The 15,881-nt window shown below is 40.4% G+C and overlaps 2 protein-coding genes across 3 annotated transcripts in view; one reads left to right on the top strand and one right to left on the bottom strand.

The window, feature by feature from the left end:
* znf385d (zinc finger protein 385D) overlaps window positions 1-4,934 on the top strand; it is an 85,278-nt gene extending 80,344 nt beyond the window's left edge. For both annotated transcript variants that reach the window (XM_072393599.1, XM_072393598.1), the window contains one exon: window positions 3,387-4,934. In XM_072393599.1, the coding sequence (XP_072249700.1) occupies window positions 3,387-3,635 (249 nt within the window). In that variant the 3' untranslated portion in view covers window positions 3,636-4,934. The remainder of the gene's footprint in view (window positions 1-3,386) is intronic.
* The window catches only part of LOC140315989 (ubiquitin-conjugating enzyme E2 E1-like), a 341,997-nt gene that overhangs the window by 226,182 nt on the left and 99,934 nt on the right, over window positions 1-15,881 (bottom strand). The gene's annotated exons all lie outside the window — the stretch shown is intronic.

The following is a 15,881-nucleotide window of genomic DNA, read 5'->3' as shown; positions in this document are numbered from 1 at the left end:
CCTCAGCGGCGACACAATGACCTCTAAGGGGACAGTTAGTAGCAGTTTGCGTGTACATTGTTGTTTTATCCTCCAGCTGCTTTCAGTTTCTGCAGTTTTTCCAGTTTTCAAATAGCTTTCATGGAAGAAAATGTTGGACGAGACGTGTTTTGGTTATCAGGGAGAAAAATCCTTCTTTTTAGGTGCATCTTTCACAAGTGATGATCTGTCCACTCGACATCACCGGATTCAGTAAAATGTCAACTTCTATTACTTGATCCAGCTTTTATTAAAAATCTAGGCAGCAAACAGCATGGCTTTATTTCAAAATTAAACTTTTTTTATTGACAAAAATGGCATAGAGGCTCTTTTGATCCCACCATTTAGAGGGAATGTGGATTTGGGTAAGTTACTGTTCAGTGGCGACTATAAATATAAGGTTTAATTTATCTGTAATGGTTTGGTTTGAACCATCACAGCTGTTCAAATTAGAGCCAGGCAAGCTGATAACCAAGAGAAAAAGAGAGGACTGAAGTAACCTTTCCTACTTGGGGTCATTTAACCTTCTGGGACACGGTAGAAAGCTCAGGTTTCTGCTTCACATGAAGGACGGTTTAAGAAGACACAAGGTTTCAATTTGGTAAAGATAAAGGGGGAACCCTAGTTTTCATTTAACAAAGAGCATAAGAAAACGGCATTCATCACACCCGCTGTTCCAGACCAAGCAGGAGGTTTACCAGTGTGGGGGAAATGACTTTTCCTGAAACCCATCATTGACTGAGTTAACGGAGAGGAGCGTCTCTGATGAGCGCAGAGTAACGAATGCTTCCCGTAGGGTTCCGATGCCTGAGTCGGTGATTGATAACCCATGACAACTGCTGCTATACTGGCGCTGTGAGAATGTACATTTTCCATCACTGATACACAAGATTAAGCCAGATAACTTTGGTGACCTTTTCCCCCCACCAGGCTGCTGTTGAAGGTTGGAGGCGGTTTGTCATTTGTTCCTTTTAAATCTAAAACCACCACGACTTCAAACTCAAAGCGACTGTCACACTTTCACATGCAAACAGGAATAACTTCGGAAACATTAATCTCCACTGTAGAAAACTTGCCACCAAATTCTTCTCATTAGGAAGTTGATGTCTGTTTAAAAAATTTAGATTATAATTCATCCTTTAGTTGTCAGTAACTGGGAAACAGCTTCCCACAGGCTCGATGTCCCGATTGCAGAGTAAAGTGTTTAATTAAAGATGGGTTTGACATGTCTTACTAATCATCTGGAATAGGGAGCACAATAACCTTTGTAGTGAGAATCCCATGACTGGCAACTGCTGAAAAGCTACAGTGTGATATAACGAACCAATTAAATGTGCCAAAGTAAAAGTGTCTGTGTTTGCAACTGACAGATTATCATAAGTGTCTAACAGCATTATGGAGGGGGGGGGGCACATGTGAGGATTTCAAAAGAATTCCAACTCTTGCCGTGACTAAACATTTTAACTATTTTTTATTTATTTAACATTAATGATGATTACAATGTTTTCTGCATGTCCCTGTGATGGACTGGCGACCCATCCGGGTTAGGCTTCCCGTCCCCCGGCAACATTGAATGGATTAAGCGGCGTGGACGGATGGATCGCTGGATCAGAAATTCTGGACTATAAACCGCTACTTTTTTCCCAGGTTTTGAGCACCGCGGTTTATAATACGGTGCAACTACTATGGGTTTTTTTTTCATGCCTCTTAACATTAGACCAATAAAATTAACGAATAGTTCACAGTGGTCCAATGAAATTGCACGATAAATCAAACAATTTGTCCTCACCCTCAACATGGAAAACAAAGGAAGAATTGCATATGATGCAGTGAGTGATGAAGTTCTGAGGCTGTTCAATTCTGACACTAAAGAAGATGAATTTGATGGTTTTAGTGAGCAGGAGGGAGATGAAGAAGGCGATCAGTGACTTTTCCTGGTAGGCTTTTTTTTTTTTTAACCAGCCGTGTTACAGTCACTGTTCGAAAAAAAAGCACTTATGCTGCGTATTTGTGCGTTACCGATAAGTATTTAAGTTAAAACCATCTGTGTTATAGGCACTCTTTGGGGAAAATAAGCATTTATGCTGCGTATTTGTGCGTTACCGTTAAGTATTTAAGTTAAAACCATCTGTGTTATAGGCACTCTTTGGGGAAAATAAGCATTTATGCTGCGTATTTGTGTGTTACCGATAGGTATTTAAGTTAAAACCATCTGTGTTATAGGTACTCTTTGGGGAAAAAAAGCATTTATGCTGCGTATTTGTGCGTTACCGTTAAGTATTTAAGTTAAAACCATCTGTGTTATAGGCACTCTTTGGGGAAAATAAGCATTTATGCTGCGTATTTGTGTGTTACCGATAGGTATTTAAGTTAAAACCATCTGTGTTATAGGCACTCTTTGGGGAAAATAAGCATTTATGCTGCACATTAGTACGTTACTGATAGGTATTTAAGTTAAAACCATCTGTGTTATAGGCACTCTTTGGGGGAAAAAAGCATTTATGCTGCGTATTTGTGCGTTACCGATAAGTATTTAAGTTAAAACCATCTGTGTTATAGGCACTCTTTGGGGAAAATAAGCATTTATGCTGCGTATTTGTACGTTACCGATAGGTATTTAAGTTAAAACCATCTGTGTTATAGGCACTCTTTGGGGGAAAAAAGCATGCACAGTATGTATTTATTCATGTCACTATATGCATTTAATTCCAAGTTTAAAAATCCTCACGTGTAAAATCTTTCTGTGTAGATATCTCATATTACAATGTGGACATGTGAATGTTTTTAAAATTAGAGGGTGCGGCTTATATTCAGGTGTGCTCTACAGTCGGGAATTTACGGCAGGTTTTGTTAGTGATGCTCAACATTTTGTTGCTACAGTTTACTCTGTAGCGCAATGCCAGTCTTCCCAGGGAAGCTAACTCTTACTCATTTGCAGGCCATCTTCCTGCAACCACTCACCTCACAGGTGATTTCTGGCCAAAATGTCAGAAGACATCTTTTCTGTTATGTTGCCAGACACTCGTAACAACCTGAGCCTTTCAGTTACAAGCCTTTAATTGATCCATTCTATCACGCTGTAGCTGTTAAGTAGCTGCCAAATCATGGCGTTTTCACTCAGTATCGATCCTTCCACAAACATTTTTGTGCCCATCAATATTTACATCAAATGGGAAAATTGGAAAAATGGCATATTATTAATTTTTATTCATATCAAACATTTTATCGACTGCCTGCCACACTTGAAATGCAACAACACTGTCAGACTGGTTTCTTATTACTTTATTCTGCACACCTAAAGTCGAAACTAAACCTCTTTATGTATTGTGTGCTGACTGTAATGATTGCATTCTGTCTTTCACGACCAGATAAAGCTGATTTTGGGAAAGGAACGACGGTGCCAGCCTCTAACATCTCAGATCATACCTGCTCATTTGGCAGCAGTGGCTGCAGCCGCCGCCATTAGCAACTCTTTCACATCCCGCACAAACAACGCCACTAATCACACCCTAGGCCCTGGCCTCTTCCAGACACAGACGCTCCCTGCTGCACTGCTCCGCCGGGCCCCGGGGCCTGTCAGGACCTCCCATCCACAAGTCCTCTTTGCCCCATATTGAGCAGTTTGACCCAGGCAGAGCTGCTCTGCCTCAAGGACCACGTCACGTGGCTCACCCAAACCACGCCAAGGAGCCCTTTCAGCCTCCTACTATGCATCTGGGATACTCAACATCACCATGCCAATTTTAGACCTTTAGTTCTCCTCTCTTCTCGTGTGGATTATCCATTCAAAATGGCACAGCACTTGATGCTTTCTGGTGCTGGATTTATTTCTCTAATCTCACTGGACTGGATGTTGTCTGTTCCACCCTGCAGCCCATGGCTCATGCCCGGACGCCAGACTTGGACCTACATTGTACCGCAATAATGTATAAGACTAACCCCGTGAACTATGCAGTGTCATTACATCATGATTCAGGCACAGTTTGAGCTGAAAACGTGGTAGGGATAAGCTTTTTGTAAGCAACAGCGTGGCACTAAGATCATTGCTTTTGTGGAGGATTATTGTCACTCATAATTTAAAAAAGGTTGTTACTGATAAGAGCCAGCGAGGCTCTCCTCTGTTCCTGTATGCACTTTAAGCTCCTTCTCTGTTGATGTCCACATTAGATGGCTAGACTGTGTTAAATGGTTAGTATGTGTTGTAATGTGTGTTTTTTGTATTCGTCCCTGCATATCTGTATGTATGTGAGAGTGTATATCTTTGTATGTGTGGATCAGTATGTCATCTAGGATATATATGTGTGCAAGAGTGAGAGCTTTCCATCCATTAAGCCATTTGAATTGATATCCATTACACATTGTCATTATGTCTCGGGCCAGAGGGACCACAAAGGCTCGTCTGTGTTAACTGTCAGTGTGTAAAAAGGTGGAAAATTTAAAATAAAAGAGACCTAATTTGTTATTGCCGGTGTCCCTTGGTAGTTCAATGGTAATTATAATGTGGGAGCAGTCATGGTACTGATGGATGGTTAAAACATGTGGATGAATCATTCACCAACCAGTGCACGGTGTGTACAGCTGAGAACCTGCGGCACCCAGTTTTCCAGAATTTCTGGAGATTTACTTTCAAATGCCGAGCCATTTGTCACAGCGTGTCAACACCTGTAAACCTTCTGTGGCAGATTACTGAAAACATTTACACCTCAGTGTAGCTGCCTCTAATCCACAAAACTGCATCAAATTAGATTCACTGAGGAGAGATTTACTGGATGGATGGAACAAAGTTTTTTGATGTAAAACCCCAATTCCAAAAAAGTTGGGATGCTGTAAAATGTAAGTGAAATAGTAAAATGTCTCAGGCATGACATCTTGATGTTTTCTATGTTCTATTTTGAATAAAATGATGGTTTGAGTTTGCAAATAACTGCATTCTGTTTTTTACATTTTATTAAACTTTTTTGGAATTTGGGTTATACAAGCGTAGTATTTCTGTATTTCTGTTCGGTGACGGCCATGAACGAAGGAAGGGATTGAATAGGACCCTTCTGGTGGTGGATGAACAGAGATGGGAGGTGGCAGATTTCTGATGAGGTTCTTGGGCCTCAGGAAGAGATGGAGATGGGGGGGTGGATTGAGCAGCAATCAGCCTGTAGGGGGAATGATGGAACAGACAAGAAGCTCTAAAAACACAGATCAGACTGGCTTCAGAAGTAGCAGGTAACAAGACCATTTGGATTCAATCTGGCAGAATCAAGAATGGAGTGAGTTTGACAACGTGGGAAAACTGAGGTGACAAAGTGAAGCAGGATGAAAACGAGGACAGACAAGAAGGAACGGAGCTTCCTTACTGAAGGTTAACTTAAGATTGAAGTGGTTTTGCTGTTGATTCCAGAAAATAGGTACAGACAACTAATACTGTTTCCCTACGTTCTCCACCAACTCCCAGGATCATACAGCATGACTCGCTGAGAGCAAATAAAAGTGCTTCCTGTACTTTAATTGATCACCAGAAATGAATAAACGAGACCAAGAATAGCTTTGTGAATAAGACCCCAGTGCTTGAGTCTGACGAGACAAGGAGCAACATCCAGCTGGAAGATAAAAAGAGCAACAGTGCGTGAAAGATTTAAAATTAGTCAAACATCAGTGCGCTTTGGTAGACTGTATGTAATGCATGTTAGCATGAAGTTGTATGTCAGCATAATCCATGTCTAGGATTTGACTGAAATGGGATCGTGTATACAAGCAACATAAACGAGTTTCCTCTGCAGGGTGGCATTACATACATAACATTAATGGCTTTGTTGATCCGTGAAAGCAACACTGGTCAAAAGTGTTCTTCACAGCCTTTTTCAGACATAATCTCAAATAGTGACAATGAAGCCAGGGCGCACACGCATGATTTAAGTTCACACAAGATTACCAAGTAACCCAAGCAAGTATTGCTAGAAAAATTCATGTAGCCTGACAAGCTCGGTGGAACGTAGCAGTGAATGGGATCAACTGGAAATGTTTGGACTTAATGAATAAAATAAAAAAGCTAACTTAAATTGGCTTCTTTTGCAAATGTGTATATAATCAAAAGGAGAAGGACACCTGAGGACATTGTCTTCACTATCATCTTTGTGCTGTCTGCTGTGCCTGCATAAGGGCAAGAGCAGCAGCCTGTCCCGAAACACTGTGGTGAACATACAGCAAATCATTTTCCGTTCATTTTCCTCAAAGACTGAAACTACTCAGCTGCTCAAAATAATGGTAAGGAAAACCACACACTATGAAATCAGGGATATAGGACCTTAGGAAGCTACTGTGAGTACAGTACAGCCTAAGGTGCAGCCTTTCGAATCATATCCTTCTCTTTTTAACTGAGCAAAGTGTGTTAATATGTTCAGGAAAAGCTTGAACTTTGCTTAATCCGAAAGAGAAACGCATGCATGTTAGCATAAAAACCGAGCAGAAAAAAGGGGGAATCAGGAGAGATGCTGCATGTTCCGGTAGGAACATCAAAGCATTGTTAGAAATTCACATAACAAATAATTATTCCTGCAGTATTAAAGGGTAACATATCATGTATTTGAACTTTAATACTGCATAATAAGTTCGTCTGAAAAGCAGATACAGTCATTTGTTCTAGGGATGTTCCGATGACTGAAAGGGTAAGCTTTAAGTCAAAGTTTTGTTACAAAAAGTACTGCTATTCTTTCACAGTCAGCTTAATGGAAAGCAGTATATCTGAGAGACGTTCAAGAATACTAAAGAGGCAAAAAGATACCTTCTGCATGCATTGAGATGTGACTGATGTCCATAATCATTCAGCTTCAGTTAGAAACAACACAGAGCTCCGTTATTATACACCTTCAGAATAAAACACTTAAAGTGAGGATACAGAATTAAAACTCCAAACACAGCTGTATTCTCTGCATGTTCCCAAAAGGTTGTTCATTCTCCTTATCTACACAGGGTGTAGCTGGTGACATGAATTTAGAGTGTAGTTAGTGGAATTAGTTATAGGTTTATATTGTTTTACCTTTAAATGAGCAAGTTGAGCTAAAAACACATAGTTTTTAAGTGATTAGAAATTCTGTGAATTTATTGCAGACAGGCCGCTGTGGTACTAATGATCTTGATAAATGACCTGGATGTTGTCATGATAAGGCACAACACTCATCTGTTGTTCCATGAAATATACAAATTCACATTTTTATATGTTAACATTCAGAGATGCTGCAGTTTCAAGCAAAAAAGTCCCTGAATAAGCTGCTATTTTCAGTTGTGAATAATTAAACATTTGGAGCTCTAAGTGTTTCTCTGTTCAGAGCTGTAAATATGTGATGCAGTCTAAATAAACTAGTGTGTGTGTTTATGTTAATGAAAAAACAGGTTAACCCAATGCCATCCTGTGGCTTACCGGTGGGTTTATTTTAAACTGTTCGGACAGAAGCCATTTCACACCCTCTTACTCAAGCCTTTTCTATCTATGTCGTGTATGATAGACTGTGAATTTGTGCACAACTTTAACAGAAATGAGACCAAAAATAAGCAGATGGAGCAAGTAAAAATACCTGTCATTCACATTTTCTGCAGAATTGTTTGAATTAAAATAACAGACAAAGAGAATCCATAACTGGAGAGAAGGCATGCAGCCGTCTATAAAAACACGTACACGTGGCAGACAAATGTCAGGTCATATTAACTGAATAGGCACACAAACTTTACAGACAATGCACGCATGCACACTCACCATAAATACACAGATCGAGTCTGACATCTAAAACCTTGCATGGCTTCCATCCATCCTGGAAATATCACTGACCAAAGCAGGTCTTAATGTTTTGGAATGTCGGATAGATCCAAATTCCTTAAAACACCATTACTCATCTGCTACATATTTAACTCAGTTGTTCACTGAACTTTTCCATGAACCCTGAAGCTCACTCATCCACCTCTTGTTTGTAGCACATCTACCCCCAATCTCCCTGACAAGAGAAAGCTGGCCTTCCAGCCAGATGAAGGGAGCTTATTCCCACCAAAGCGCTTCTCCCTCCAAAATCAACAGACTGCAAGCTGCCTGAAGACCAGCCTGCTGCTCTGTGAGCTCAGTCTCTGGCCATCGTTTTACCTCCATTTAATCTCCCTGGAACAAAGATCCAAACATCTGTAAGTGGGATAGGGAGCAGCTCTATCTGTTGGTCAGGAGAGCGTCAGCAGAAAAACAGTAACTTATGCCTCCTCAGTCAGCAGGGAAAGTGGTGTGAACAGCTGGAAGTTCAGCCAAGCAAGAGCAAGAATGTTGATTCAGAACACAGAAAATCTAAATTTCGGGTCTAGTAGAGTTTTGTAACTGTTTAACCACTGTGTGACATGTACATTTACTCTAACCTTTACAGTGCACTTTTTAACTCCTAAACATTACAATCTGCTGGTGAGAAAGGGGACGTTCTCCCCTATGCAAAGGCCGATCACAGCTGCCATCAAATGAGATGCAGCGTTCACGCTCCACCACAGAACTAACAACCACATACACTCACTTCTAGGGTTAATCTTGAATCATTGACTACTCTAACATGTATGTTTGCATACATGCATGGGGAGAACATACAAACACCACACAACAGGGACCCTCTTGCTGTGAACACCACTCTGCAGCCAAGACTGAAACCCAACAAGTCTAATAATACAGCTAGATTAAAATGACAATAATCTCCCCCTTTGTGGTCAACCCACCGATCCACAATACATAAAACTAAAAATGGATGACATGACCTCTGTGTTCTCATTTGTCTCCTTCCAGATTTCAGCCCACTGCTCCAATGTTTAAAGAGATTTAAGACAGTCTGGTGTTGTGCTACAAAAGAACAGAAGAACAAATGGAGCTCTGTTTGCAGGATTATGAAAAAGAACATGTTTACTTCATGTTTCGAGCCAGAGGAAAGTTGGCAAAAACACCACATGAAAAAACAACAGCTTCAAAACAGAAAGAGAGCGTGAGTTGAAAATGAAACAGGTGCAGGGATTATATTCCATCAAGACACTTCTTATGTATCAACTGAGAATAACAAGAGCGTGAACAGGTAGAATTCTCCATTTTGGAAGATCCAGAAATTAACAAATGAAACCTGGAAAAAAAGAGAGCTGACGCACGAGACTCCTCTTTCATTAGTTTTTAATGGGCAAAACCTGTGCGTCATTATCATCAGCCCTGATGAAGCTGCAGGCAAACACACAGCTCATTATGATCCAAGAATATGAAAAGAATTCTCTGCCAGACAGTCTGTAGTCACGGATCTGGAGTCATAATGATGTGACATTTTCAGCTCCTGTGATCAAAACAGTCTTCTGTGATGCTTGTGACATTTCCTTATTCACAAAGAGAACAATAGACCAAAAGCTTCAATTCACCGACCTGTCTGCTTGGTTATGACTGAAGAAGAAGCAGCTCTGACTTTTCAGCCAATAAAAAATAATAACAGGACAAAGTTTTTATGACCATTTCCAAAGTTACAAGCCCACAGTAACATTTAAGAGCATTCTGACATCTGGTTTTGAAATAGTGGGCAACAGATAACTTTGAAAGAACCGATGGGATATATAGCTTCGGCACATAAAGCTCAGAGGCAAGTGAGGTGTTAAACACAATTACAGCGATGGGATTAATGGACGTGAACTTTAAAAACAAAACATTCAGTGTCATTGAAATCAATAAATAGATGATTTCATCTCCCTGCCTCAGACTCGCCTCCATGTGGTCTTCATTTCTACAGCCCCTGTGCTTACTTCAGTGTACAGGGAGTTGATTTATAACCAGGCTACCTGCTTGGCACAGCTGGACTGTGTGTGCTGGCCAAATTCCTCTGTCAGATTAATCATTTTGTGCTTTTATGTCACTGTAACAAGAAGGAAAGTCATTGACTTTCATTAGTTATCGCTAGCTGTTTTTCCATTTTTGATTGAGACAAGAAACCCCTGAAGGCCGCAGCGCTCAGACAGGATGTCGAAACACACTCTGTTGCACTGACAACTCTGTGGGGACTCCTGGCAGGGCTGGGCAGGTCCAGGCAGCCCGGTTGTATGTGCATGTAAAGGCTTTGAGTCAACATCATGACTAATGCCTCAATTAACATTCCAGTCCATTAAGGCTGAGACATATTTCTTCATCTGGACGTTCACAGTTTACAAAGGCCCTCGCTCCGGGCCAGCGATCTCCTTGTGAATTTGACAGAACACCTACATTAAAAACGGTGTGGTTTTATGGTGCCTTGTGTGTTTTTGCAGAATGCTTTTAGGCTCCAGTAAAAAAAAGATAAAGATTTAACAAGAGGGGAGGTGTGCAGAGGTGTCACTGGAACACTTCTGCAATTTTTATCCAGGTGATTCACTGAAGCCCAAAACAGGTTCAGAGTTAAGAGACGATGACTAACTTCACACAAACAGAACTAATCCAACATACAGAAAAACGTCATACATACAAATGTCTACCCATCCGAATCCACCCACAAGAATAATCTGGAATAGATATGAAAAGTTGCATCATACGATCTGTTGTGAAAGATTTCTGGTGAAGACATTTATAAATTTCACTTATGACATTCTGTCAGTACCAGTTCAGATAAGGATTCGACATATTAGGCCATTGTTGGCACATTCTTAAGGCAAAGACATCTTGAAGTAGAGATATTTGCTTTAAACTGTCAAGGAGCTGTGTAATTCACAAAAGTTGAGAGCCAAGAGTTATGGTTACAGTCTGTGGTGGGGTGCAGTTCAACTAAATCAAGTTCAGTAAACAAGCAGACAAACTGATTTGCTGAGACAAAGTCTAAGAAAACGCTAACATCCAGTTTCAACATATAACCAGAGCAGAAGACCCAACCAGTAATGATTAAAAGCCTGAGGGTCAAGTGCGAATGAGGGTGTTCATGTAAGAGGAAACAGGTGTGCAGATTGGCAACAAGTGGCAGGTGTGATGGGTGTCAAGCTCACAAGAAGCAAGGAAGTCTCCGGGGGTCACTAATGCATGAAAAAAGGAAACAAAGTAAAGATTTGACTGAGACCAAGAATAAACAAGTCCAAGACATAGTTTACTTATTAAAAATGAACTATAAGGCACACACTTCCAGGCTAAATTTCATGAAACTTCATGAGAGGAAGACATAACAGAACCCATTCCATTTTTCATGTGCTCTCTTTTTGCTGTTTCCCCATTTTTGCTTGATTTCGTTAAAAATAAACGTGAATAAGATAAAAATAGGCATAGGACAAAAATGTCAATAAGAATTATAACATTGATTAAAATGCTAACGACTGAATCCTTTAAAAATCATCGAATCATTTTGAGATTCTTCTTTTGTTTAATGGTGGATGGCGATTAACCATTTTTTAAATTCACGCCAACAACACATTTTAAAAGCGGTGGGACAGACAAACCCTGACGCCACATGAAGACACCTGCTGGATCTAAAGAGGTTAACTGGCAGCAGGTCAGATTAAAAGGAGCCTCACAGAGGTTGAGTCTTTCAAGGGAAACATTAGAGAGAAGTTCAGTGTTCTGTGAAAAAACTGCTTCGAGGTGGGAGCAAGATAATAACTAAATAAAATGCCCTTTTGTGTTTAGTTGCAGTTTACTTCTTCTTTCACTCCATTTGGTTAAATATAAACAACTAAAATGCTTGGTCAAGTTTAGGCTTAAAAGCATTGAATTGGTTAGGGTTAGGCCTTGAAATACATCCTCTAACTACATTTACTGCGCGTTGCAAATCTTTTTCGCCTTATTTCACAAATTAATAGGCGATAAAAGAACCCCCCCCTAACAAAAGTACTGACTGTTTATTATGATTCAGAGTTAAATGTTTGTTACAGCAGAGTTTACAGTGGAAAGTCTGACGAAAACCGAATGTACGAAAACTGACGCAATATTTCCCATAAGAAATAATGTAAATCGAATTAATCTGTTCCAGACACCCAAAAATATTAACAAAAAATGCATTTTATAGAGAATAACTATAGTTTTACATAAAGAAAACAATGAAGAAACGGAAACCAAAGTTTGACTGTATTTATAGCAGGCATCCTCATTCTTTTTGTTTTACCGTGTGGTTTTAGTTAGAAGCTAACGGCAACTTGTTGCTTGTGCATGTGTGATGTCTACTGTGGTGACATGTGTTTCTATGCTTCTTCTGTTGTCTGTTAGATGCAATGCTGATCTGGAAGCTCTTGAAGGTGCCTATGCTTCTTCTGTTAGACGCAATGCTGATCTGGAAGCTCTTGAAGGTGCCTATGCTACTTCTTGAAGGTGCCTATGCTTCTTCTGTTAGATGCAATGCTGATCTGGAAGCTCTTGAAAGTGCCTATACTTCTTCTGTTAGATGCAGTGCTGATCTGGAAGCTCTTGAAGGTGCCTATGCTTCTTCTGTTAGATGCAATGCTGATCTGGAAGCTCTTGAAGGTGCCTATGCTACTTCTTGAAGGTGCCTATGCTTCTTCTGTTAGATGCAATGCTGATCTGGAAGCTCTTGAAAGTGCCTATACTTCTTCTGTTAGATGCAGTGCTGATCTGGAAGCTCTTGAAGGTGCCTATGCTTCTTCTGTTAGATGCAATGCTGATCTGGAAGCTCTTGAAGGTGCCTATACTTCTTCTGTTAGATGCAGTGCTGATCTGGAAGCTCTTGAAGGTGCCTATGCTTCTTCTGTTAGATGCAATGCTGATCTGGAAGCTCTTGAAGGTGCCTATGCTTCTTCTGTTAGATGCAATGCTGATCTGGAAGCTCTTGAAGGTGCCTATACTTCTTCTGTTAGATGCAGTGCTGATCTGGAAGCTCTTGAAGGTGCCTATGCTTCTTCTGTTAGATGCAAAGCTGATCTGGAAGCTCTTGAAGGTGCCTATGCTTCTTCTGTTAGATGCAATGCTGATCTGGAAGCTCTTGAAGGTGCCTATACTTCTTCTGTTAGACGCAATGCTGATCTGGAAGCTCTTGAAGGTGCCTATACTTCTTCTGTTAGATGCAGTGCTGATCTGGAAGCTCTTGAAGGTGCCTATACTTCTTCTGTTAGACGCAATGCTGATCTGGAAGCTCTTGAAGGTGCCTATACTTCTTCTGTTAGACGCAATGCTGATCTGGAAGTTCTTGAAGGTGCAGTACCAATGATGGCCTCTAGGTTCTGGTTCCAAAAGACTATCATTAAAATAAACAGTCAACTTTCTGCATGAAATGCTAAATCGACAGATTTTTCACTCTGTCTAATCTATGCTTGTGGTCGAATCACTTACATGACGACGGAATTAAACCAGGCAACATCATAGAGACATCTGAAATGGGAAAATCTTTCAATGACCACCTCAGGGACTAAAGTAATGTCTGGTTGAATCTTGGTATCACAACCTACTTTAGGGGATAAGTATTTGTAAAGTTTGGTGTAAAACCACCAATCACTGAAGTTGAGCCCAGGCCATATTGGCATTTGTAGCAAGACTCGACATTACTTACAGAATACAGTCAACTATTTCTTGGGCTTTGTTTTAACACCTCAATCTTCAGCTTCGGTGGCACTATTCTTATCGAACTCAGTGAGATCGAGGCTACTTTACTCAGATAAAGTTAAACCCCAAGATTTGTTTACAGCTGCCTAATTAGCTGACTGCTGCTTTATCCTGTAAAAATATGTTGCAGGACCTCAGGAACTATCGAATTAAGGTTGATAAAAGTTGTCACACAGAGTAAAATAATGAATAGAATTCAATCTTCTTTCTGCAGAAGATGTTGGCAGTGATAATTATTTGGCTCTCATGAATGATTTGAGGCGATCCAGACAAACATACAAAAGCTGGGGTTGCATTTGCTGTGTGAACACTTTGAGAAAAATAAATTCTCATAAAACAAAGCTTTTTTAAGCTTCCTATTTGCTCTTGTTTCATATGTTTAAGGCAACACAATGAGCACTAATGATGAACAGAGAAATATTCATCACTTCAGTGTGTAGCTGCAATTCTGTGGAGGTTGTTTGACCTCTTGTTAGCATTCAGCACTGACTGACCTTAAACCCTCTGTCATCTCTTTGCCTCTATGACAGGACATCAATTATTGAGCCATTAATTATTGGCTGGAACAGATGTCAGTCAAGTGAGACGGACACTTTAACCCTGGTGAATAACACAGAACCATAAACAATGAGTTAGTCTGACCGTCCGGCCATGAGCACTGGTGTATGAACACATTTGAGGGGTGTTGTAAATTCTGAGGGCAGGGAACTAGTAAAAGGAGAGCTTCCATGACAATGACTGGCTCATATATCAGCCTCTAGGATGGTATAAATACTTACACTGCTCCATTTCACCTCAAGGAACCAAATAAGCACTCCAGTAGGAGACATTAGCACATTTAATTTGGGCCATATGGGAGGGAAAGTATCCGTTAAGAAGCTGGAAATACTACATTAAAAAGATCTACTACTATGCAAGGTGGTCAGTGCTGGAAGATCCCAATATCTTATTAGAATCTTCATGGAGCCCCGCAGAGTGAAAGAAGCTCAGCTTAGACAGTGATATTATTTTTGTGGCCTGGCTTATTGAGCTTATTTCACTCAGTTCAGCTGCACTAAAGCTCTCAGAGTTCAGACTTTTGTGCGCTTTGGGACTATTGCTGTTACAAAGTGTTCATTATCCTCCTTGTGATGTTTGGATAAGTTTCCATCAAAGTGTGTGTGTGTGTTTGTTACGTAAGGTAGATATCCTTTTGCCAATAATTGTATATTTTATACGTATTACTGAGACACACCAATAACAGTAAAATGTGTTTAATTAAATTAGATTTAGTATTTCTACTGGATCGGGATTTAATGTTGAATGGGAGCACTTTCTTTTTAAGAATAAAACTGTGGGATTACGGTCAGCTTCCTGAAAACTTTCTCTCATTGATTGCAAAAGGCTGAGCTGTAATTTTTAAAAAGAAAATAATATCAAGATTATAAAAATCTGGGGAAAAAATGGCAACAGACTTTCTCATATTCCAGACAGTAGACACATCTGGGCTTAATCTGGACTACTTTCGGCACTTGTGGCTCATTTGGCGCCACTGGCAAATGTTGCTGGCACAGAGGTCATGAGCTGAGCCTATCTTGGGCTATGATGATTGTTGTATGAGCCAGATGTGACCCAAATGTCATAGGCCGGCTTTGACATGGGTTACAGCCAGAGTCAGGGCCAGGTGTGACCCAACCCCCAAGGAAAATGGAGATTTGGGCTCTGAGGATATTTCAGCTCTCATCAAAGAGGTCGCAGAGTGGTACAGAGTACCAGTCATTTAAAGTCAGAGTTTGTTTAAATCACATGGTTGTCATTGACCTGTGCAGCCATCGTGACAGTTGTTGGGGTCATGGAAGCAACATGTGGGATATTAAACCCTTGCACCACATAACCCCTCAAACCAGATGGCTTGTTAAAGCAGAACCATGTGTAAAGTTGTCATTGCAAAGAGTCTATAAAGGAGCAGACACTTTGACAAAAATATTTTGCAGGGTGAAGCCTCAGTCCGTCACCATTTATCTCCACTGGACTAATCTGGACTAAACTCTTCAGATACGAGTTTGAAATGCACCTTCCACTAATTAAAGCTATAGCAACATTTATTCTAACCTGTTCAGGAGCTGCCATCACTAACTGTCGTCTTACATAAAAAACTCACCTGTAGCTGTGAGCATACAGCACTGATTGACATGAACTCCTTTGCTTTGGCCTTGGCCCTGACCTGTATATCTTAAAGCTACTGGTACTGATCATGATTTCACAACAATGGCTGCCTAACAAGGTAATCACCCGCTGAGAGTGAATGTTACCACTGTGGGTTTCATCTAATGCTTTTGTCTTTGTTGGTGCC

The sequence above is a fragment of the Leuresthes tenuis genome, unplaced genomic scaffold, assembly GCF_036924035.1.
Source record: "Leuresthes tenuis unplaced genomic scaffold, fLeuTen1.0.hap1 SCAF_10, whole genome shotgun sequence".
In the NCBI taxonomy this organism is placed as follows: domain Eukaryota; kingdom Metazoa; phylum Chordata; class Actinopteri; order Atheriniformes; family Atherinopsidae; genus Leuresthes; species Leuresthes tenuis.
The sequence above is the reverse complement of the archived record's forward strand: the minus strand, read 5'-3'. Positions and strand labels throughout refer to the sequence as shown.